Genomic DNA, 21,438 nt, shown 5'->3' with positions numbered 1-21,438 from the left:
TCTTCGAAATAAGGTAAGGATAGTTGAATACTAGAGAAAAGAGTACAGGTAAAGGTTTCAGTGGAGGAAATTAAATGGCAAATTAGTTCTCCTCGCACAGACGAGTTTCATTTAGTTGGGAAAAGACCTCCTATCATCCTGTACAGAAGGAGAGTACCCAACCTCCTCCATGACAACCTGCCAGGAAACAAACATATCCCCCCTACATACCAGCATAATGGCTGAAATATGCCATCATTAGTAAGTAAGCCCCACTCCCTTTTATTTCCACGAGAGGGTAAAAAGAAAAATGTTGGGATGAAGGGGTCCGACGCGAGGAGACGGAAGTATCCGGCTCGTTCCCTGAAAGGGTTGACGATTACTTAATGGATAGGGTTACATCCAGCCATTACACTTTCACCAGGTGAAAGAACGCCCAGGAAGACTCGGGCGTGAGATTTGTTCCGGAAAGAGTCATTCGAGCAAATTAATTTTTCGCATGGTAGCGAGGTCACATTACCAGTAAACTGTGGTTGACAGGTGGCCTAGATGGCGAGCTTATTGAGGTTATACTATGGTCTAGACACGCCTAGACCCGGCGGTTCTGGTGATCTAATCAACCACTTCAAGTACTGTTGTGAGGTTTGGACATGGCTTTGGAGAGGAACTGTGGATTATTGGGATTAGTTAACAAGGCGTTCTCGTGCCCATGATGCGTATAGGTGTCGTAGATGTACGTCCTGTTATCACTGTAGTGTTCTCTAGGGATACATAGGTGGCAATATCTCAATCGGTGTAAATGATTATATTAAATAGGTATATTGAAGGTATAACGAGAGAATCAATCGGTGTATCCGAAGTGTGGTATCAAGCCCTTCATGTTACCCAACGCCGTGCTGAAAATATATATCCCGATCGTCACATACAAATCCACTCCCAAGAACGCCAAAACGATCATATCCGTATGAGAAAAATTCACGTCAAAGTCTGTAATCCCCGCTTCAAAAGCCTAACTTGATCAAACGAGCTGCAGTATTCTTGAAGGGAGCTGAGCGCGTCCTTATCAAGCCCTTTGTGGCTACCCCAGTGGCTATTGCTGGACGCGCTTGCTGGTCTCAAAGGCGAATCCCGGTGCGACCACGCTGGGCTTCCTCGAGTAGACTTGTGTGTTGTGTCGAAGTCAGTCGCAGGAGGCAGGATTAATGGATGGTCATGATGCGACATCGGTACTGCCAGTGTCTTTTCGGGTGGAGAGCTTGCAGCAGATTCCGGGTCTTGTATGGCTATGGGGTGGTAGTTCGTGGAGTAGATTAATCTGCCCGGGGCTTGGAGGTTGTTTGTCAGAGTAGTGCCACGTAGAGAAGACATCGCGTATTAACAGCTGAAGCTGTGACGGTAATATATGCAGACTAGGATTCCACAGGTCTTGAAGAGACTAAATAGTATACAAAGTATGTAGTATGAGAGTATATGTAATGGCAAATTGATGGGCTGGGAAAGACGTCCTACGTGCCTTCACTTATATAACATATTCCAAACCACAGAAGACATTGAGCCTCATATACGCCACGGTGGCGGTCGAATGAGACAATATCTCCCCCCCTTCAGTCCTGGTTGAATGGGAAATCATGGATCGTATAGCCGAGCTTGAGGATGTAGGTGTCATATCCCCGTTCCATGGAACAGAATGCAGGGTGAGAAGTGGGAATCCCGTCTGGGCCACATGGACGACAGGCGACAGACAGCTTTGTGTCATGCTCGACTCTGCGTGGCCCTGAATGGCGTCCAACAGGGAACATGTTTTATGTTTAACCTTTCGGTGGTGAGATATAACCTGAGAGACACCTTCCAAGACGGGCATGAGTTACCCGGCGACAAGTAATTCTATGCTGCTAGCTTGGAACATTCTTTCGAGGGATATCACTCCCAGACCCGCGGTAGGGTTCATGACAGCCAAATTCTGGACCCCGGAATCGAAGTCAAACTCCCCAGATGCCACCCAATTGGCCAATCGTGCAGCCTTTGGTGAAAACTTGGGACGTTCCGTATTCTGTTCTACCGAACCAAAGGTTGGACTATCCACTGATTGTTAACGGCCCGGAGATGGGCTTTAGAGTTATCAAACGTGAGAGTGATGTTACAGTGATCTCTCCCATACCATAACTGCAGGATATTGAAAAAGGATATGGAGTACTAGGTATGTTTACTATCATAAACCGATTATACTGGGTTCTTTTGATGGAGGAGGTCGTGCCACTTTCTGAAGACATTGTTGGGATCGTAAGCTCTCTTCAACTGCTGCAACCGCTCCAAGTTCTCGCCGAACAGGTTTGCAGCACTGATATTATGCCCTATCCAAAGTTAATAACTGCGTTGTGCTGACCGGTGTCAATATGAGTGACGCCACCGGAAAGACTCAAGGACTTTTACACCTTGGGTGGGAACTTACCAGCATAGTTGGCATATTTAGCCACACGCTTTTCGCCCTCATCACGGGATCCTGATCCGAAATTCTCGATCTTGGAGATAATACCCTGCTGCTCGGTCAGCATCTTCTGGTCGAGATCTGGATCCGGCCAGCAGAAGATCGAGCCAACATTGTAGTACCGGCCCCGATTGGCGCAAGCCGTAGCGTCCAATGGTACTTCAATAATGTGATTATATGGCAGCAGCTCAAACATGAGCACACTATTCCCCACCCTCCGACAGCTTCTCATTATCCTGTCAAACTGCTTGTATACGTCGTACACAAAGTCAGTGTCAAAGGGCAGGGAAATATTAGTCCCGTTGATGTTTTTGCGGCCCTCTGGAGACGGATCTACATTGGCCACCGCGTTGAGTCTCGTATAAGACATCATGTCGGTTTGCCCCGCAGCAGGGCCGGCTGAGAGGATGGGTTCAAAAAAGTCTTCAGCCTCTTCGCGGCTGCCATTATAGAAAGGAATGACCAGTACAGCCGTCTCTTCCATAAACGGAGGGGCCGTGAACCCAAACATGAGGCCGCTATTCTCATTCATGCGACGGTGAAACTCATTGGCAAACTCCACAATTTTTGCTAGCCTATCTGGTGTAAAGTAAAGGGCTCCCCCAAATACGTGATGTTTGAGATCATACGCACGGAAGACAAGCTCGGTCACCACGCCGAAGGCTTGTCCGGCACCTCGAACCGCCCAGAAAAGGTCCGGGGAAGTCGTTTCCGACGCTTCGACGATGGACCCATCTGCGAGCACCATCCTGACACTCAGCAGGCTGTCAATAATCAGACCATACCTCCCTGTTAGCCATCCGTATCCTCCCCCCAGTGTCGATCCTCCGACGCCGGCATGACTTGAAGTCGCACCCACAACCACTAAGTCGTAGGGAGCCGTAGAGCTGTTGACATCCTGCCAGGTTGCGCCACCTTGTACACAAACCGTCTTTGAAGCGGGGTCTGTGAGGACTTTGCGCATCTGAGACAGGCTGATTACAATGCCGCCATGAGATGCCGAGGACCCGGTGGTGGAATGTCCCCCGGCTTCTACAGCGAAAGAGATACGATGCTTCCGGGCGAACTTAATCACTTCAGAGACTTCAGACGTGGATGTGACTTTCACTACTGCGCCCTGTGGTACTGTTAGAGACATGTTCCGTGGATAATGATCAAAGGCTTTGCAGGAGTGTTGAGAGCATTATCAGGTGTCTTGGTAAGAGTCAAAGTTATACGTACAGCTTCCTTCTCGCACGTATCACTCCATCGTTTGATGCTCTCAGCATACTCGTCCGAGCCAGCGCATATCACTCGAGCTCGGGTACCTTCCAGCTGTTGCTGGAGTTCAAGTATATGCGCGTACGATAGAAATGGCATACTGTAAATCCAGGATATATCCGTTCGCTCCCCAAGCCAAACGTATATAGTGAGGTGCGTCTTGAGTCTTTATGGACCGATCATTTACATGTCAGGTAGGAAGTCGTCTGACGAGCCTTTCCGTAAAGTTCAGGAAGACTGGTGACATAGTAATTACAGAGATATTGACTTGGACTGCCTAGTTATACCAATACTCAGTCCGCTTCATAGTCGTATGATTATTATAGCTTCTGTGTCGATCGCTGGTACCTTCATCGATCGCAGTCCAAAGCAATAATATTACTGGTGCTGTTATGGAGCAGCAAAGTGAAGGTTTAAACTATCAAGAGTCACGTTACATATGCACCAGGACGATCCATAAATGCATCCGATGGGCGGACGTTCAACCCTCACAAAGCGATCCGTGCTCGGATCAATGGATAACACATCCCACACAAGAACATCGCATGAGGATTCTTCTCTCTGGGAAATTCATGTAGCACAGAATCCCCTCAATGATACACACGGCTTAACGCGGTTGGTACTGAATAACTCCGACTGGATGGGGCATACGGCCTGGTTCCATGGTTGACGCTACTCTCTTTTCCAATGACACGACATACTGCAGGTTAGCTGACAGTCCTTTATAAAACAGCTGACCCTTTTACACAATTCCCTCTAGTCTAGAAATAGAGGATCCACAAATTATCTGCCGATTACTTAAGTTCTCATATCGAATATGCCTGATTGGAAGACGGAGTCAACGTCGAAGAAGGAAGGCACAACTGCAAATAATGACGGCTTAGCTTTCCAAGTATTGCTGGTAGTGTGTTTAACTGTATACGTCGTGACTGCTATATGGTAAGACGGCTTTTGATCTTTGTTCTTAGAGACAGATGTTGTCTGGTTGAGAGTGATATACCAAGTCTGACCGCGAGAGCAGGTTACTCCTGAGATCATATTGTCTCGCATATTCGAGTCTAGCCTCCGGAGCAACTGATCCTGCAATAGCAAATGTATCTCCTCAGGACAGCATGGAGAGAAGATTGGACTGTCTAGAAAGAGTTGCGCCGACCAAGCCCTTCAAAATCTGGTGGTTGTCTATTCAAACGATACGATCCCCGCTAAAACAATCCGATCATATATTCACATGGTAGGACTTTAAAACCGTGGATGTCTTCATTACTGCTTGTTTGCTAGGTCAACCATCATGGACTGTACTGATATGTTGATTTAGTTCTATCTGTCTTGATAAGGTCCGCAAGAAGGACCCCATCCACACCCTTCAATGCCACCACGTGTTTCACCGAGAGTGCCTAGAGAATTGGTTCTTGGGATTTCATAATCAGTGTCCCATGTGTAAAAAGCCCTTCTTTGAAGAGCTCGATATGAGCCCGGAATGTGCAGTGTAGGTCAGCTCGGAAGTTAGGGATCATTCAAACATGATTGTTCTGTTTAGCAAAGCACGATACGTTCTTGGCCCTTTTGCATTGATTCATCCAATGGGAGCGTCTACCATGAACCCATTCTTGTCTACTTTCAAAGCGTGGAGTTCAGCAGTGACTTGCGGCAAGCGACGGGGGCACGAGCAGGCATCGATTCAAGACCCCGCAGTCAAAACAATTCGTTAGAATGCAAACCTGAAGGTTCCCCAGATCTAGAATTGTGGGGGTGGCAAAGGACTCTCTAGAATTCCTGTAATACCACGTCGTGATGACGGTGGTGTAGCCATGGTTACTCACGGAAGATGCGGATCGATAGATCACGGTTATTAATCCATGACAAAGTGGCTCTAGAACACGCTCCCACTCCTCTCATGGCATTCCTGGGGTATTCGGATGATTGTGTCCGCCTAAGTCGGCAGATTCAGATGGTCTTGAAAGACATGGCTTGTAGTATGTAGGTCAGCCATTCGATGTAGACACTTTTGGATCAAGATATTTCTTAATTGCTGGCGGATGTTTATTTTCGACATAGGTGTTCACTTCCCGTAGTGACTATTACTTCTGTATCAGAATTAGCAGCTTATAGGCAAATGCAAGCATAATAAAAGGTGATGCAAACGCTCGAGTCAAGGGATATAATGCTGCCTAAGGCGCTAAAAGAGCACGTGAGGACGTGGCTTGTCGACACCTCAGGCCACAACGCTAACAGCGGGTTCCGGCCGGAGATCTCGAACCATCACCGCTTCACAATTACTGGCATTCTCTCGTTCATCACCAAACCCGGTCTAGTCCTCCCTTCGACACCCAATGGCATCGACAATGAGACCTCTCGTCCAAATGGTCGGACGAGCCTCGCGCTCCACCGTTCCCTCCCTCGAGCGCAGCACCCTCCGATCAATCCCATCGCAAAACGCTTTCCTTCCTCTCCGCACAAAACCAGCCCAGCCCGCATACACTCAGACTCTCAGACACAATGGTCTCTCCTCTCAGCGCTCCTTCAGCACTACTACCCTCCGCGCTCGGGCACGCACAATGGGCCAGCTGAAGGCCCGGAACTCCACCGGTCCGTTTTCATGGAAGTCGGCGCTACTCTTCGTCATTACCGGTGCGGGTATGATCGTTTATTTCCGGGTGGAGAAGGAACGGTTGGCGCGGAAGCGCATCGCAGAGATGAGCAAGGGAGTTGGTCGGCCGAAGGTTGGAGGTCCATTCGTGCTGAAGGACTTGGACGGCAAGCAGTTCACCGATGAGGATCTGAAGGGAAAGTACAGCTTTGTAGGTTCTTCTATGTCTTCGGACAAGGCTGTATATGCTCGTTATGGTGCTGATTGTGATCTTCTAGGTTTACTTCGGCTTCACGCACTGCCCCGATATCTGCCCGGATGAGTTGGATAAGATGGCCGAGATTATTGACAAAGTGAAGGAGGCTACCAAGGGCGAGAACATCTTCTTGCCTGTCTTTGTTACCTGCGATCCTGCTCGCGATACCCCCGAAGTGCTGCGCTCGTATCTCCAGGAGTTCCACGGGGACATTATCGGCTTGACTGGCACGTACGAGCAGGTGAAGAATATGTGCAAGCAGTACCGGGTGTACTTCAGCACACCGCAAAACGTGAACCCGGGCGAGGACTATCTGGTGGACCACAGTATCTACTTCTACCTGATGGGTGAGTGACATCATTTGTATAGTATGCCGTACGATTGCTAATTCCGTGGTACAGACCCCGAGGGTGACTTCGTCGAGTGCATTGGCCGCCAGGATACCCCCGATTCCGCCACCAAGGTCATCATGGAGCACATCAACGACTGGAAGCGCGAAGGTAAGCCATTGAAAAAGGACTAGAGTGTACGAATAGCATGGAAAAGTATGTACAATAGAAATACCCTACTCAGATACGTGTCGATAGCATGTAGGATTATATGACCGTCCGTAAATATCGTGAAAATATACCATCTAGAGCTGATCAGCACATGGTCCCATATTCCCATATCTCTCTCCTCACAACTCACCATATATAGTACCCAACCAGTATAAAACCTCACTTTTCAGAAACAACAACCTTCTTCCCCTCCCCATCCCTCTCCCTATTCTCCCTCCACTCCATCCCCCCATCCACAAACTCCTCCCTCTTCCAAATCTCCGCCTTCTCCTTACAAATCTCCAACACCTCCTCCCCAGCCCTCCACGCCGCCCTCCGATGCCCCGAACTAACCGCAATCACAATACTCGCCTCCCGAATCGGCACCACCCCCAACCGATGCGCAATCACAATCCCTGTCAGCCCATGTTTCGCAACCGCGTCCCGCGCGATCCCCGCTAGCGTCTTCAGCGTCAGCGGCGGGTACGCCGTGTAACTCAGCTGTGAGACAGCCCGGTTCTCGAAGGTATTTCGCGTAGTGCCGAGGAAGAGGACGTTTGCGCCGGCGGCGGGGGAGGAAATCTTGTCCAACGCGGATTGCGCGTTGAGAGGGGAGTAGGTGAGTTCCAGGTGGATGTTTTGGGTTGGGTCGGTTAGGTGCCGGGGGTAGGTTTTTGGGTCGAGGTGGGCGGGTGTTGTTTGGTCTTCTGAGGTGGTCATTTTGGGGTGGTTTGGTGGTGGCGGGGAGGATGTTGTATGAATTTGTTGTTGGAGAGGAATTAAGGCGTGGTCTTGAGGTGGGTTACGTCATAGATGTGGTTCCTGGGGTGTGCGTGGTGGTGTGTGGCCTGGTGAGGGAGATCTGGGTGTGTGGTCTCTGTTCTGGAGGGATCTCTAGAGGTAGGTGCAATTTATGGAGGTTTGTCTGGTGTTGATATCGGAGGAATGACTGGAGTGAGGGGATCGTGTTTGGTTGAGTGCCTGAGGCCGTTGATGTCTTATCGGTGCTGTGGGGTAAAGTGGGACCGTATATACTTTAGGATATCAGAGCACAGCGTTTCTATTGCTTATTTCGTTTTGTAACTGGAACTTCGATGGTACTCGATCTGCCTATAACTTGACACAGTGAGCAAGTAATATATGAAGAGAGCTACTTGTGGGTTACAAACCATGCAAAATGAAACAGAAGCAGGAGCAGAAGCATGAAGCCACCCACCGCTGGTTAAAGCTACACCTACCCAACCCAGAGAGCATTATCCTACAATATGTGCATAAATCGGCAAACTGCGGAACTTGAATACCACTGTGGTACTACCTCCACTAAATGAAGGAAATCATTCAGATACTGGGCAGATATACTTGTGGAGATAGTTGCAACATCGCAGATTCGAACAAATCCTTTCCAGGCTTGTCGTGCAGCGCACCAATCCACAGAAATGACTCCATGACATCCCTCATTGCGGGCCATGAGTGTACCGTGCATAGTTGGCTATTAGCCCGTAGCCAAGGCTTCAGCCACTCGTCGTCCGATGTACCGAAAACTGAGATTCGACCAACCATCAAGAGCCAAAGCACAATATCAGAAGAAACACCATTCAAAGACTTAAGAGATACAAGACTTTCCTTGTACGAAGCGGAGAACTGGATATACGGCCGTTGAATATCCCTCCACTGCAAGAATATATGGGAGGAGAAGGCCAAAAGCCCGAGACGGATAGCTTCACCAATCGAGCCTGTTTCAAACTTTAATTGAAGCAGGCGGTACATTACTGATGTCATTGTCTCCAAGAAGAAGTCCATAGAGAGTCGTTGTTGCTTTCTAATAGCTATATTGACGAGGACGCAAAATCTCTTCATTAAGCTCCAAGATCGGGCTAGATCATCGTCTATGTTTTCGAGGAATTGTACGTTAGCGTGTTGATTCAGAGCTGGTGCGGTCAAAATCGAAAACCGTAAGGTGTCATCAAAGAAGAGAGGCTTGGTACAGCCTTGAAGAGCAATTGATAAGTCAGACCTACTTCAAGGTTAGAGGACTTTATTCTTTGGTTGTTTAATGGTGGACAAGTTGCAGAAGGCATACCGGTATATTTCAGTCTTCAGATTCACATCGTAGGTAAAGTGGGCCATGCCACCTCTCATATCCACGAGTTTATGAAGACCCTTGAGATGATGTTTGGCAGCGTCGAGGTCCTCCCTAATATGTGCATGTGTTGTTAGAAACAGCACCACCATTATCGTAGCATCCGACGTTTTCGTTTGTTCGTCTGGAAGGGACAGCCTCTCGCGGAGGAGTTGAAGTGTCTTCAGGAAGTGTAATGAGGCCGGGTTATTGGTCTTAGCTTGCCAACCCGATAACCCGTCGAAGAAATCCTGCGTTATGAAGGCCATGCCATGGAGATAAATAGGATCCGCTATCAACAGATCATGCCACTGGTCACTTTTCTTCTGGAAAGAAAGGTATTTCTCCAAAGTGAATAGGGTTCTCTTCGACATGGCTGAAACTGTATTTTTGTCGTTAAGAATACATCTATTAGGGCACTGCTGTACCTGCAAGCTTGACTTACATCTTACGATATTCACGGCCAACGCTGGCTCCACTGTGTCAGCAAACCGTAGCAGGGAGACTTCGGAGCCAACTCTTTGCGGAACAGTGGAAGGCGCCCTCTTGGTTAATGGACCAGACGGCTTTCGCAAAGTTCTAGGTTTTTCGTTACAAGTCTCATCGTGCTCTAACTCCGCTTGGTCATGGCGCCCCGAACGTCGGTATTTGCCCCTGTTCTTTCCCAACATGACATGGCTCCTAATAAGTTTGCGCGTATCTGGATCTGGCTTCGCTATGCCTGTGGATATGATGATCGGTAACATCGCTACCCAAATAGTGAGAGTATGCCCCCGGAGATAACAACATGACAGTTGATGAATGACGGACGACGGACTTACCTGATCCACCTTCAAGAGACATGCCTTTCAGCAAGTGACACGAGAAGTCAGGCGTCAGTCTGGAAAACGCCTTGCTGGGATTCTTCTTCCTGGATTAATTACCTAATTCAGGATACGGTTTGAAAGAGAGTTAAGTCCGCTTACAGCCATATTTGAAGCGCGTCTCTTGGGCTGACGATTCATCCAACTGACGATTGGTCGAACGATTGTTGTCCTATTCGGGAATAGTGGCCCACTGTAGACTGAATACTATTGGCTGTTCCAGCTATCACCAGTATCACTAACCGTTTTGGGTGATAAGAGTATATCGCATTCACTCCAGCGTCAGAGATACCAATGTCCGTGGCATGAGCCTTGAACTGCCATATATAAGTCTTCCAAGATCAGAGCAATGCTACCTCTTACAATTCCAGGTTTACACATTTCACAAGAACCATCCTGCCTACAGATATCGGACTACTTCATAATGACTGCTTCGAAAGACCTTCCACCCGATACCACACCGTACTACTACCTTAAGATCTTCCTGAAGTCCCAGCTGTGCACTAAGGCCCAATTGCCGCCGAAAAATACCACTCTTATTGATAAAGTCGCTATCGTGACGGGAGCCAATACCGGCTTGGGCTTGGAAAGCTCTCGCCAACTCCTATCATACAATCTCTCCCTTCTAATAATCGCCGTTCGCTCAGTCGCAAAAGGCGAAATAGCAGCAGCTACACTCCGGAAGGAGTATCCAATAGCTACCATCGAAGTCTGGAATCTCGACATGAGCTCATACGATTCCATTCGAGCCTTTGTTCGCCGCACCGAAACCCAGCTATCTCGTCTCGACATAGTCATTCTCAATGCCGGATTGCAAAATATGCAATTTGGAGTTGTTCCTAGTACCGGCCATGAGGAGACCATTCAGGTGAATTACCTATCAACGGTACTTCTCTCTATTCTTCTTCTCCCTGTTCTCAAGAACAAGTCAACAGTTGGTACACCTGGCCGACTTAGCATTGTCAGTTCGGGCACTGCTCTCTTCGCTAGATTCCCACACAGAAAGTTCTCTCTACTTCTCCCCTCGTACGACGACCCGAAGAACTTCGACTTGATCGAGCAGTATAGCGCATCCAAACTGCTCGGGCACATGTTCATGTGGAAGCTTGCCGACTACGTATCTGCGGATGACGTCGTGGTGAATCTGGTGGACCCAGGCTTTACCAAGGGCACCCAGCTTCAGCGTGACGTTTCTGGTGTTGTATCTTTGGCCATGTCTCTTGCGAAGGTGATTACGGCTCGGACTGTCCGGGATGGAGCTTCTACATATGTAGACGCTACAGTGGTAAAGGGCAAGGAGTCCCACGGGTGTTTTGTTATGGACTGGCAGATACGACCGTAAGTATGCTGCATCTTTATCATGTTATCTCTTGCTAAGATATGCTTCACCAGATTTGCTACTGTCCTGTATACGCCAGAAGGGAAACAAATCATTGAAAGGCTATGGGACGAGACGGTGGTCGAATTGAAATTTGCTGATGTTCAAGGTATTCTTCGGTCTATGAACAGGAAGTAACCATTATTCGCTAGATGGTCAAGTACTTTGGTTGTCCGTCATTGTTGGATAGTATGCGGCTATCGTCGGGGTAGCATGTCTTATGCTGGAATTGTCGCACCTCATTCTAATTCTTCTTGCTGATCTTGACATAGGTAATTAAGTTAACAAACGCAGCTCAATTTTAAACAGAATAAAAATATTATACGCACACAAAATACACACGTAGTAGCAACTCCATTGATTGATCGACGGATCCACCGAAAGCTCTCCGTGTCGTATCATCATTCGATCAACCTACAAGTGGAACCAATCTTCTATCAAGTTTCACTGGCTGCTGAAACCTGGTCAGACCCTCAATTCATAAGATCCCCCTGGTGAGCTATAGTCCAACAAGAAAATCTATAGGTCGGCAATGCACCCACCGATAATTTCTCCGCTCGAGAAAGGAGCTGCCCCGCGGTGGGTGTTATCGGATAGCAAGCTGCCCCTCCCAGCAACAACAAAACATATAGATAAACTGAAGCCTCCCTCTTTCTTTTGTATATTCAAGTTACTCTAGGAAATCATATACTGCCCAGACGACAAACCATGGCCACACCCGGCAACCAGAACCATCGCGCCTGGTGGAAGGAAAGCTCCGTATATCAGATCTGGCCTTGCTCGTTCAAGGACTCCAACGATGACGGTATCGGTGATATCCCCGGTATCATTTCGAAGCTCGACCACATCAAGAACCTCGGTATCGATATCGTTTGGCTCTGTCCCTCGTATAAGTCGCCTCAGGTTGACATGGGATATGATATCGCTGATTACTACGACATTGCCCCTGAATACGGTACGGTCGCAGATGTGGAAAAGTTGATCAAGGGGTGCCATGAACGGGGCATGAAGCTCCTCATGGATCTGGTAGTGAATCACACTAGTGATCAACATGAGTGGTTCAAGCAGTCGCGCAGCTCGAAGGATAACGAGTATCGGAATTGGTACATCTGGAAGCCGGCCAGGTATGACGAGCAGGGAAATCGCCAGCCGCCGAACAATTGGGTGTCACATTTCCAGGGTAGGTTTGTCCCTTGATATATTGCATGTATTTTTGTAATTGGTTGTAACTATAGGCTGATTGCGATCGCAGGGAGCGCATGGGAGTGGGATGAGCATACGCAGGAATACTATCTTCACCTGTACGCGACAGAACAGCCAGATCTCAACTGGGAGCATCCACCGGTTCGCAAGGCTGTCCATGATATTATGCGCTTTTGGCTGGATAAAGGTGCCAACGGGTTCCGTATGGATGTGATCAACTTCATCAGCAAGGACCAGCGTTTCCCGGATGCCCCGATCAAGGACCCACGTACCCCTTGGCAATGGGGTGACAAGTACTATGCCAATGGTCCTCGGTTGCACGAATACTTCCAGGAGCTTGGTAAGATCTTAAAGGAGTACGATACGTTCAGTGTTGGTGAAATGCCCTTCGTGACGGACACCGAAGAGGTGCTTCGAGCAGTGAAGTATGACCGGAATGAGCTGAATATGATCTTTAACTTTGAGCATGTCGACATTGACCATGGTAAATACGACAAGTTCGAGCCGGGTAGCTGGGAGCTCACCGACTTGAAATTTTTCTTTGAGAGGTGGCAGAAGTTCATGTATGAAAATGATGGCTGGAACGCTCTGTACTGGGAGAACCACGACCAGCCACGGTCGGTCGACCGTTACACGAACGCAAAGGAGGAAGACCGAGTTATTGCATCCAAGATGCTAGCCACGATCTTGGCTTTGAAAGCTGGATCACCTTTCGTATACCAGGGGCAAGAGATTGGCATGGGGAATGTGCCTCCCGAATGGGACATCGAAGAGTACAAGGATATCGACTGCCTCAACCACTGGAAGAGGTAAGCATTCTAGCTCCGCTCCCCTTCATGCTCCCTGAGGACCGTATACTAACCCTAATCCGACACAGGCTACCAAATGATCCTGAAATCCAAAAGATTGCCCGACAGGAATATCAGAAGAAGTCCCGTGACAACGGCCGTACCCCAGTTCAATGGACTAATGCGCCAAACGCCGGATTCACCAGCCCCAACGTCAAGCCCTGGATGTCGGTCAACCCGAACTACGCTCGCGGCATCAACGCCGAGGCCCAGGTCAACGACCCCAACTCTACCTACAGCTACTGGGCATCCGTGCTCGGACTGCGCAAGAAATACGTGGACATCTTTGTATATGGAAACTACGAGCTGGTCGACCGCGATAGCCAGGAGATCTTCGCGTATACCCGGCAGTATGAAGACCAGAAGGCGCTGGTGTTGGCCAACTGGACTGACGGCACATTGGAATGGGATTCTTCTTCGAATGGTGTGAAGGCAGTCAAAGATGTGTTGCTGAACACGTATGACAGCGCCAGCGACGTGAAGGAGAGATTTTCTGGTTCCAAGTGGTCTCTTCGTCCATATGAGGCTGTGGTGCTGCTTATTGAGGCCTGATTAGGTCTGCCAGTCCTAAAATATCCAACCATTTAATATAAATCCATATTCATGGACTTCTGCAAATAAAGATACGAGTCAATACACAGGAGGTACTGTAAATTTGAGAGAAAGTACGAAGGACGCTAGTAATAGAGGACCCACCGTGCGGTATTGTGTATGCGGCCTGACCGCCGTCCCAGTAATTTACATTGACGTGTCTCTGCACATGTTTGTTGATCAAAACATAGCTCTCTTGATATCATTATTTTGAGATTTCCTTTCGATTTTGTTGGTGTTTTGGCTCCTACCTACTGCCTGCCCAACTAGGACCCTCCGGAACCATGGTCTTCCACCCAATTGAATTGAGGATCCAAGCTCTAACTCTCGTGGCCTGGGGCATCCCTGCGAAAGAGATTGCGGCATCCCTAGGAATGCCCGAGCGGACTGTCCAAGATATCTATAGACGTGCAAGGGCCAGAGGATACGACCCCAGCAAGGATCCAAGGATCAAAATGGAATATGTCGAAGATGCTAAACGATCTGGTCGGCCTAAGACGATCACCGACGAAGTCGAAAACTCCGTGGTTCAATCAATTATCCAGGATCGAGCCGCCGGGAGCGAGAAATCGTCTAGGAAATTAGCTGATGAAACTGGGATATCTCATTCCTCTATGTATCGCATATTAAAGCGTCATGGGTATGTTATTGCAAAGCCAACTTGGAAACCTGGACTTACTGACGCTGCGAAGGTCAAACGTCCCTTCTGCCGAGACCACAATGCAGTAGTCCACTTCGAGTATGTGAACACCCGAAAACGGAAGCGTGTCCACCAGCTGCCTAATCCGGTACAGGAGTCTGCTATCTTAGCCTCTGATTGGCCAGAACCAACAACCATTGCCCTTTCCGGACCGTCATATGCTATTTTCGGACATCACCAAACCAGGGACGCAAAACCCCAGGATTCAACGCCGTGTGAAAGCTCTCAACTACATGACGTTTCCGGAAATGCTGAATAAATTAATGCGGTGTTATGACCATTCCAGACACCATGGTGGCAAGAAAGTTCACCTCGTCTTCAAAGCGAAAACAATCCAAATGCACCATGCACCTGAATGAATTGACCATAACTTACCAGATACTCACAGTCGAGCTGCTGGGCCTTATCAGGTTCCAATCGTTGAGGAAATGACTTTCGTGATGAGCCGGTGGAATACCAAGACTATCATCAAGCTCGTAGCTGCAGCTTGCTGCAGCTACTTTATCTTCACTATACTCTTAGCCGATCGAGAGGCGTACTACTCGACGACCAGGGATGTGATTCGCGCCGGACAGCATCATCTTACGGAGGAGACAACGTTTGATCATATCAACAATGAGACCCTCGGGGTGAGCATAGCAGTCACAATATGGTTTGTGATGTGCTAACTTTTCATAGTTTCAACATATCTATGCCATCGGCATGAAAGAGCGTACCGACAAACGTGACTATCTTACATTGGCTGCTTCTTTTCTCGGGATCAAGGTTGATTGGAGAGATGGAGTGTATCCGGACAATGTGTCTGAGAAGTCTTACCCATTGGTTCGTATGCTTCATCTCTTGTGGGAGTCTTTCCTAATAGTCGAGGCAGAAACTGGGTGAGTCGGGTGTCAAGCCCGCCGCCATAGGCTGTTGGCGCGCTCATATGAACACTTTGATCGAGTATGTGGTACCACCAGCATCTGACTAGCAGCACTATGCTAACGATAAATTCAACAGTATCGTCGAAAATGGCTACACTACGGCACTGATACTAGAAGACGACGCCGACTGGGACGTATCGCTCCGGCAGCAGCTCGCTGAATTCGCGCGAGGTGTGCGCACCCTGACTAATAACCAGCATGAATCCAAGAAAGCGCCGTACGGTACGAACTGGGACATTCTCTGGGTTGGAGGCTGTGCATCGGGCGCACACCAGAACGAGACCGATTTCTACGTCATCCCCAATGATCCCACGGTCCCGAATACCACGATTCGGGGGCCTTGGGAATCCCCAGCAGGACCGTCTATCCAATGGAGACAGGAGCACCCCGAGTGGCCGGTAGACTCCACGCGCTACATCTATCGGGCCAATATGGGCTGTTGCACGTTCGGATATGCTGTGACCTTGGAGGGTGCAAGAAGGATTCTGGCCGAGCTTTCAATCAATTATCTGAACCTGCCCGTGGACAACGCGATGAGTGACTTGTGCGCGGGCAGTAATCGCCCCCAATTGCGCTGTTATGCGCCTTTTCCTAATCTGATTGGCACGTTCAGATCGGAGGGTTATGTCTCACGAGATTCCGATATTGATCAGTGGGAAGACAGGAAATTCGAGTGGCATCCGGCACTAGCTTACAACATGGTCTACAGCACCAGGTTGAATATCCACCGACTGGTCGCAGGCGAGGAGACGGTGTATTCCCAGTGGAGAGAATCGCCTGACCCGTGGTCGAAGGCTGAGGTAAAATTGGGGGAGCTTGAGTATCCAAGAGGAGTGTTTGTTTCTCAATAATTATATACGGCCTGTCAGAGCTTGGAGATATTATACCATTTTTGTTTAGCACTACCAGAGAGTTGGGGTTTTGTTAGATTATATGAAATTTATATGGCGTCTGTTTCAAATTGCATTGATCAGCGTTCTAAGAGATTACGACGTAGGAACACAGGGCTACTTTATGACGACCTGATTGAATAACAGATTGCGTGTAGTCCTCTCACCCGTAGTTCAAGGCTTCAGCAACGTAGTATCGTGCCTATGCTTAAGTGGAGCCGAATACTACTACATTTCCGAATGCGGATACCATATCACCAAAGAACAAATGCGGACCAGGAAAGAATGCCAGCCAGACATGCTGGTACTTCTGCCAGAAATCTCAGAAGACATTGTTAGAGACTGAGGAGGATCGGTTGTCGTCTTCAAATGACTTACAACGGCATCAAGACACACGCACTTCATCCAGCTCTATCCGGTATCCTGAAGTTCTACATCTAGTCGGGTCATCGCAGTTATCCGCAAAATATCCATACCAGCGCACAGCGGTACATCCAACCATGGTCTATTAGGTCAATGAAAACAGGAACCGAGCTTGGCCCCTGACCAGAGCGGCAGTACTGAGGTAGCATTCGGCCCATTCATAATCAAGCCATACACGCCCCCGTGTTCTGGACTAGTGGTGATGTATGCGCTGCAACTTCGTCTCTTAGCGCACTGCCCCAGTATATTTGATTATATATCCATTGCGTGCCTTTGCATTTTCCATCAATTCTGCGCGTGTCTCTAGAATTTATGCACACTGACATAAGGTCTACTTGAAGCATGACCTACACATCAGAAAAGCCAGAGGAGGACCCGGAACGAGGGCTATTGATCAAGTCACCGGTGAATTATGAAACAGATGAGAAGATCGAATATGCCAGTGATCATGAGTCTGAGGCATCTACGGAGCGGTTGATCCCAGGTCCCAGCTTCATTATCTGGACTGGGATCAACATCCTCTCGACCGTTGCCATCGTAAGCCCAATCCCAACCACACTGTCCCCATGTTTCCAACGCTGACCCACATACTCGAACAGGTCTTCACGAACAAATCTATCCTCACAGACCCCTCATTCCGCAACTGCCAAGTATCATTCGCAGCATATCACTTCTTCGTCACCGGTGCCACATTATGGGCTGTATCGCGTCCCTGGTGCGGCTTCTTCGTTCCAAAAAGCGTAGCAATCATCCAGATGCTGCCCCTCGCCGCAGCAATGGGTATCCAAGTAATCCTCCAAAATCTAGGACTCGCCCACTCGTCCGTCATGTTCCACCAATTGGCCCGGTTACTCCTCACCCCGGTCACAGCTTTACTCAACTACCTGCTCTACGGGGCCAAGATCCCCCGGGCAGCCACCCTCCCACTCATCCTCCTCTGCGCCGGCGTAGGGATGGTTTCCTACTACGACAGCCTCCCCACGACAGACGGCAAAGTCACGACTTCGCTGTTAGGCATCATGTTCGCATTCTCCGGCGTAGGCGCAAGCGCAATCTACACCGTGTGGATCGGACACTACCACAAGAAACTCGAAATGAGCAGCATGCAGCTCCTACTCAACCAGGCGCCCGTCAGCGCGGGATTACTCCTCTGCACCATCCCCTGGATCGAGACCCCGCCGACGGTTTCGTTTGTGCCGGCCTCAACATGGGTTCTTATCTTGATGGTGGGTGTCCCATATTTATCTATAACTCCAAATCTTATCTCGGAAATTATCTGCTGACATGTCTTACGAACTATAGAGCGGCGTTTTCGCCTGTCTGGTCAATCTCTCCGGCTTCTATATCATCGATGCCGCAGGGCCGGTCAGCAGTACCGTCATCGGGCAATTGAAGACTTGCATTATTGTAGGGCTGGGATGGGCTTCCAGCCGTCATGTCATCATGGGTCAGAGTGTTTTGGGCATTTTTATGGCCTTGGTCGGCATGAGCATGTGAGTTTTTTACTGGTTTGGTGGTTTATTTTGTGTCTTGCGTCTTGTGCGATGAGCTAATTTGAATTTTTACACAGGTACATGAATATCGTTCTGCGGAATCAGAGTAAAGCTTGAGTTGAGTTGAGGTATGGATATATGGGAATTGACCTGTTTAGGTAGTGAGGACATGGTAGGTACATGGTATATGGATTCTAGGGTTATGGTTTGTGACTACAAGATTATGAGCACGCATGATGGAAACCGAAATTGACTACAAATCGCATTGTCCATATTCATATTCATAGGTTGTTAATTTACACAATCGTTTATGCACTTGATCAAACACTCACTACAATACCCCAAACCACCTGTAGAAATACTAGTACAGGTCCATTAATATAAAATCTTATCCCGCATACACCCCCAACCAAGCCAGAATCACAAACACCACAGCAAAATCAGCACTAGCAATACAACGGTATCCCCGACGGGAAATTGAAGCTATCGTGCTGACTTCAGGTGATTAGGGGTCCTTGGGGGCGATTCGGCGAGTGAGCATCGCGGGTGAACCCGAGATTTAAATCCACCACCATCATGTTGAGTCGGGAATTACCGATATCAACAGAATTAGATGTATAGTTTGGGGGTAGTTCATTTAACTCAGGGTCGCTAAATGCTGACAGATGGTCTGTGTTGTCCAGAATCGGGAAGGGGAGGTCTACTGTCTGACTAGTGAGATTTTAGTGGGCCCTAGTTTTATGCGAGGTAGGTGGTTTTATTACTGGATTCTGCAAGGGACGGGGGCTGTTTTTCATGTCGCTAGGTGGGAGGCGAGGCTGAAGGTGTAAGTCAGTGTATAGACGAGGGTAGGGGCTTAGTTGGGGCCATAATTAATCTATACTAGAGCGAGCTGTCAGCACTAAAACACTACCCTAACATCCCTGCAGCATGACTCGGCAGTAGTGACAGTCGCAGGATCTTGGTAAGGAATGTCGCAGGCCCTCGGTACTAGTGATTCGAGCTGCAGTTCACTCGCATACTGTCTAGATATGGATTTAGCCAATGGAGAAGATTACTGAATTTGATGATTAGCGTGAATAAGCGTCCATTGCTTATTACCGCCCTCTACTGTATTGTGGGTGAGATCGGATATCGGGCTGTTTTGAGCTCCATCTCACTGGATGATGATATTCATTCTGCTCGTCGCTGATATAAATACATAAATGGATGTGAGGCAAAAGTACACATCCAGACAGCTCCAAGATACCCAGTCTACAGGACATCCGTTCATTGTCTAGAAGACACACGTTCATTATCGACACGATACCCATTGTTTAAGAGATACCCATCACCCACTATGTTTACTCTACTATTTCTTCTTCTTGGGGTGATTTGCCCTACTTTCGCCCACCCAGTGCCTAGAGCTACTCTGAATCGACTGTATCGCAGAGGTGACTAATACTCCTGTGTCTCCGAGACTTGGTTGCAATGCTAATCGATCATAGATATCTCTCCATCTCTTGTGACAGAGTTCACCCGCTTCTCGGAATTTGCAGCTTCGGCCAATTGCCAAGGGAACCACAACGGCTCCTCTACTGGGTCTTCAGTCTATTGTGATTCGGGGTATTGCAACACCCTCCACAAGTCAAGTACTCAGATCATTGATGGATTTGAGGAGTAAGTTCCGACATCCCTTTTGCATATCAACAGCAGGGAGAAGAAAAGGTATCTAATTGGACGCGTAGGATCAAGCCCGGTGGTACCACAGGATATCTCGCTCTGGACAAAACGAACAAATACATCGTCTTGACCTTCCGCGGGACCGTCTCTGCCGAGAACCGCAATGCTGACTTGGACTTCCAACAAGTCGACGTATCGACCATCTGCGATGGATGTAAAGTACACCATGGTTTCTGGGCAGCCTCAGAGGGAGCTATGAACGTTCTCCTGCCCAAGGTTGAGGAAACATTGAGAGCGAACCCGGACTATAGCATCATCCTGACGGGACACAGTCTTGGTGGCGCGCTTGCTACCCTTGGAGCTGTTACCTTGCGGAATTCTGGACATACTGTCGACTTGGTAAGTTACCCCGTCACCAGAAAATAGAAAGACAAATGCTGACAAGGATCAGTATTCCTTCGGCGCCCCATCTGTCGGCAACAAGGCGTTCGCAGAGTTCATCACCAAGTCCACTGCCGGCAAGAACTACCGCATCACACACACCAACGACGAAGTACCGAAGGTCCTCTTTCGGTCGTCCCGGCGCCGGCCACTGGACTCTCTAGTCCCCGAATATAGTCAGTCTTCGCCGGAGTACTGGATCACGTCGCCGAATGGAGTGTCGGCGACCAGGTCCACTATTCAGGTGATCGAGGGAGTCAACAATGAAGCTGGTAACTTGGGTACCACGGAAGTCACCATGGAACCTCATGGATGGTACATGGGAGATATGAGTGTGTGTGCGCAGACCTGGAAGGACTGGGAGTAAATACGCTGATACATCGGGTCACTGGGGACTTTATCAAGTCGGAGTTGGGTATGGCCATGACGGCGCAACAGGACGGATACCATTCTATTTTTTTTATATTTCCTTCTTTTACTTCTTTTTCTTCTCGTCCCTCGTTTGCCCTCTTTTTACTTCTTCCACTCTCGTTTCCTCTTATTCTCCTTATTGATTTTCGTCTTCTTTCTTCTTCGGATATTTCGTGTTGTATAATCAGGATGGAAAAGGCGCATAGCCATCAACAAAGACTATGAATGCATGTTTGAGACACTGTGTTTGACAACAGATTAAATTCGGCGAAATCCACCCTGTTAGAACGGCGACTACCAGGATCCAATCGGAGAGGTACCAGCAAGTGAGGGGAAGCTGCCCGACCGTAGCCGATTTAATCGACACTCAATAATATTCCAGTCAGC

At 48.6% G+C, this 21,438-nt stretch overlaps 10 protein-coding genes across 10 annotated transcripts; 7 read left to right on the top strand and 3 right to left on the bottom strand.

Moving 5' to 3' along the window:
* Positions 1 to 2,199: 2,199 nt before the first annotated feature.
* Positions 2,200 to 3,602, bottom strand: F9C07_11963 (putative FAD binding oxidoreductase; the record flags this gene model as incomplete). Its single annotated transcript, XM_041293750.2, has 2 exons — positions 2,200 to 2,330; positions 2,429 to 3,602. The coding sequence occupies 2 exons, from the start codon at positions 3,600 to 3,602 to the stop codon at positions 2,200 to 2,202; spliced, it is 1,305 nt and encodes a 434-aa protein (XP_041148954.2).
* Positions 3,603 to 4,541: 939 nt separating this feature from the next.
* F9C07_11964 (uncharacterized protein) lies at positions 4,542 to 5,214 on the top strand (the record flags this gene model as incomplete). Its single annotated transcript, XM_071507736.1, has 3 exons — positions 4,542 to 4,663; positions 4,746 to 4,955; positions 5,040 to 5,214. The coding sequence occupies 3 exons, from the start codon at positions 4,542 to 4,544 to the stop codon at positions 5,212 to 5,214; spliced, it is 507 nt and encodes a 168-aa protein (XP_071367899.1).
* Positions 5,215 to 5,634: 420 nt separating this feature from the next.
* Positions 5,635 to 7,188, top strand: F9C07_1796558 (protein SCO1). Its single transcript, XM_041293755.2, has 3 exons — positions 5,635 to 6,522; positions 6,590 to 6,914; positions 6,969 to 7,188. Exons 1-3 carry the CDS (start codon positions 6,055 to 6,057, stop codon positions 7,088 to 7,090), a joined length of 915 nt encoding a protein of 304 aa, XP_041148955.1. The 5' UTR covers positions 5,635 to 6,054; the 3' UTR covers positions 7,091 to 7,188.
* A 98-nt stretch (positions 7,189 to 7,286) lies between these two features.
* On the bottom strand, positions 7,287 to 7,826 carry F9C07_11966 (molybdopterin synthase large subunit CnxH; the record flags this gene model as incomplete). The annotated part of the gene is made up of 1 exon (XM_071507737.1): positions 7,287 to 7,826. One exon carries the CDS (start codon positions 7,824 to 7,826, stop codon positions 7,287 to 7,289), a length of 540 nt encoding a protein of 179 aa, XP_071367898.1.
* Positions 7,827 to 8,105: 279 nt separating this feature from the next.
* On the bottom strand, positions 8,106 to 10,252 carry F9C07_1796797 (uncharacterized protein). Its single transcript, XM_071508388.1, has 5 exons — positions 10,047 to 10,252; positions 9,671 to 9,973; positions 9,187 to 9,607; positions 8,276 to 9,120; positions 8,106 to 8,216 (listed from the first exon to the last, which is right to left on the bottom strand). Exons 1-4 carry the CDS (start codon positions 10,066 to 10,068, stop codon positions 8,445 to 8,447), a joined length of 1,422 nt encoding a protein of 473 aa, XP_071367897.1. The 5' UTR covers positions 10,069 to 10,252; the 3' UTR covers positions 8,106 to 8,216; positions 8,276 to 8,444.
* Positions 10,253 to 10,512: 260 nt separating this feature from the next.
* Positions 10,513 to 11,604, top strand: F9C07_11969 (putative short-chain dehydrogenase/reductase family protein; the record flags this gene model as incomplete). Its single annotated transcript, XM_041293756.1, has 2 exons — positions 10,513 to 11,426; positions 11,481 to 11,604. The coding sequence occupies 2 exons, from the start codon at positions 10,513 to 10,515 to the stop codon at positions 11,602 to 11,604; spliced, it is 1,038 nt and encodes a 345-aa protein (XP_041148957.1).
* Positions 11,605 to 12,174: 570 nt separating this feature from the next.
* On the top strand, positions 12,175 to 14,069 carry F9C07_11970 (glycoside hydrolase superfamily; the record flags this gene model as incomplete). Its single annotated transcript, XM_071507738.1, has 3 exons — positions 12,175 to 12,646; positions 12,719 to 13,478; positions 13,547 to 14,069. The coding sequence occupies 3 exons, from the start codon at positions 12,175 to 12,177 to the stop codon at positions 14,067 to 14,069; spliced, it is 1,755 nt and encodes a 584-aa protein (XP_071367896.1).
* A 1,167-nt stretch (positions 14,070 to 15,236) lies between these two features.
* On the top strand, positions 15,237 to 16,582 carry F9C07_11972 (uncharacterized protein; the record flags this gene model as incomplete). Its single annotated transcript, XM_071507739.1, has 4 exons — positions 15,237 to 15,437; positions 15,487 to 15,630; positions 15,680 to 15,750; positions 15,808 to 16,582. The coding sequence occupies 4 exons, from the start codon at positions 15,237 to 15,239 to the stop codon at positions 16,580 to 16,582; spliced, it is 1,191 nt and encodes a 396-aa protein (XP_071367895.1).
* A 353-nt stretch (positions 16,583 to 16,935) lies between these two features.
* Positions 16,936 to 18,877, top strand: F9C07_2286432 (uncharacterized protein). The gene is made up of 4 exons (XM_041293739.2): positions 16,936 to 17,581; positions 17,644 to 18,270; positions 18,347 to 18,537; positions 18,615 to 18,877. The coding sequence occupies exons 1-4, from the start codon at positions 17,387 to 17,389 to the stop codon at positions 18,652 to 18,654; spliced, it is 1,053 nt and encodes a 350-aa protein (XP_041148959.1). The 5' UTR covers positions 16,936 to 17,386; the 3' UTR covers positions 18,655 to 18,877.
* Positions 18,878 to 19,876: 999 nt separating this feature from the next.
* F9C07_2286431 (putative lipase) lies at positions 19,877 to 21,420 on the top strand (the record flags this gene model as incomplete). Its single annotated transcript, XM_041293740.2, has 4 exons — positions 19,877 to 19,970; positions 20,025 to 20,196; positions 20,265 to 20,598; positions 20,651 to 21,420. The coding sequence occupies 4 exons, from the start codon at positions 19,877 to 19,879 to the stop codon at positions 21,005 to 21,007; spliced, it is 957 nt and encodes a 318-aa protein (XP_041148960.2). The 3' UTR covers positions 21,008 to 21,420.
* Between the last annotated feature and the right edge of the window lie 18 nt (positions 21,421 to 21,438).

The sequence above is a fragment of the Aspergillus flavus genome, chromosome 6, assembly GCF_009017415.1.
Source record: "Aspergillus flavus chromosome 6, complete sequence".
NCBI lineage: Eukaryota > Fungi > Ascomycota > Eurotiomycetes > Eurotiales > Aspergillaceae > Aspergillus > Aspergillus flavus.
This window is presented reverse-complemented; position numbering and strand designations above follow the sequence as displayed.

Bases quoted from the DNA above. Each gene is read 5' to 3' on its own strand.
- F9C07_1796797 (XM_071508388.1), bottom strand. From the start codon at position 10,068: ATGTCTCTTGAAGGTGGATCAG. The intron at 9,974-10,046 runs GTAAGTCCGTCG...CTATTTGGGTAG, and splicing joins GTCTCTTGAAGGTGGATCAG to CGATGTTACCGATCATCATA. The intron at 9,608-9,670 runs GTAAGTCAAGCT...ACAAAAATACAG, and splicing joins GGCCGTGAATATCGTAAGAT to TTTCAGCCATGTCGAAGAGA.
- F9C07_2286432 (XM_041293739.2), top strand. From the start codon at position 17,387: ATGACCTACACATCAGAAAAGCCAGAGGAGGACCCGGAACGAGGGCTA. The intron at 17,582-17,643 runs GTAAGCCCAATC...ATACTCGAACAG, and splicing joins TCCTCTCGACCGTTGCCATC to GTCTTCACGAACAAATCTAT. The intron at 18,538-18,614 runs GTGAGTTTTTTA...ATTTTTACACAG, and splicing joins GCCTTGGTCGGCATGAGCAT to GTACATGAATATCGTTCTGC.
- F9C07_1796558 (XM_041293755.2), top strand. From the start codon at position 6,055: ATGGCATCGACAATGAGACCTCTCGTCCAAATGGTCGGACGAGCCTCG. The intron at 6,523-6,589 runs GTAGGTTCTTCT...GTGATCTTCTAG, and splicing joins TGAAGGGAAAGTACAGCTTT to GTTTACTTCGGCTTCACGCA. The intron at 6,915-6,968 runs GTGAGTGACATC...TCCGTGGTACAG, and splicing joins TATCTACTTCTACCTGATGG to ACCCCGAGGGTGACTTCGTC.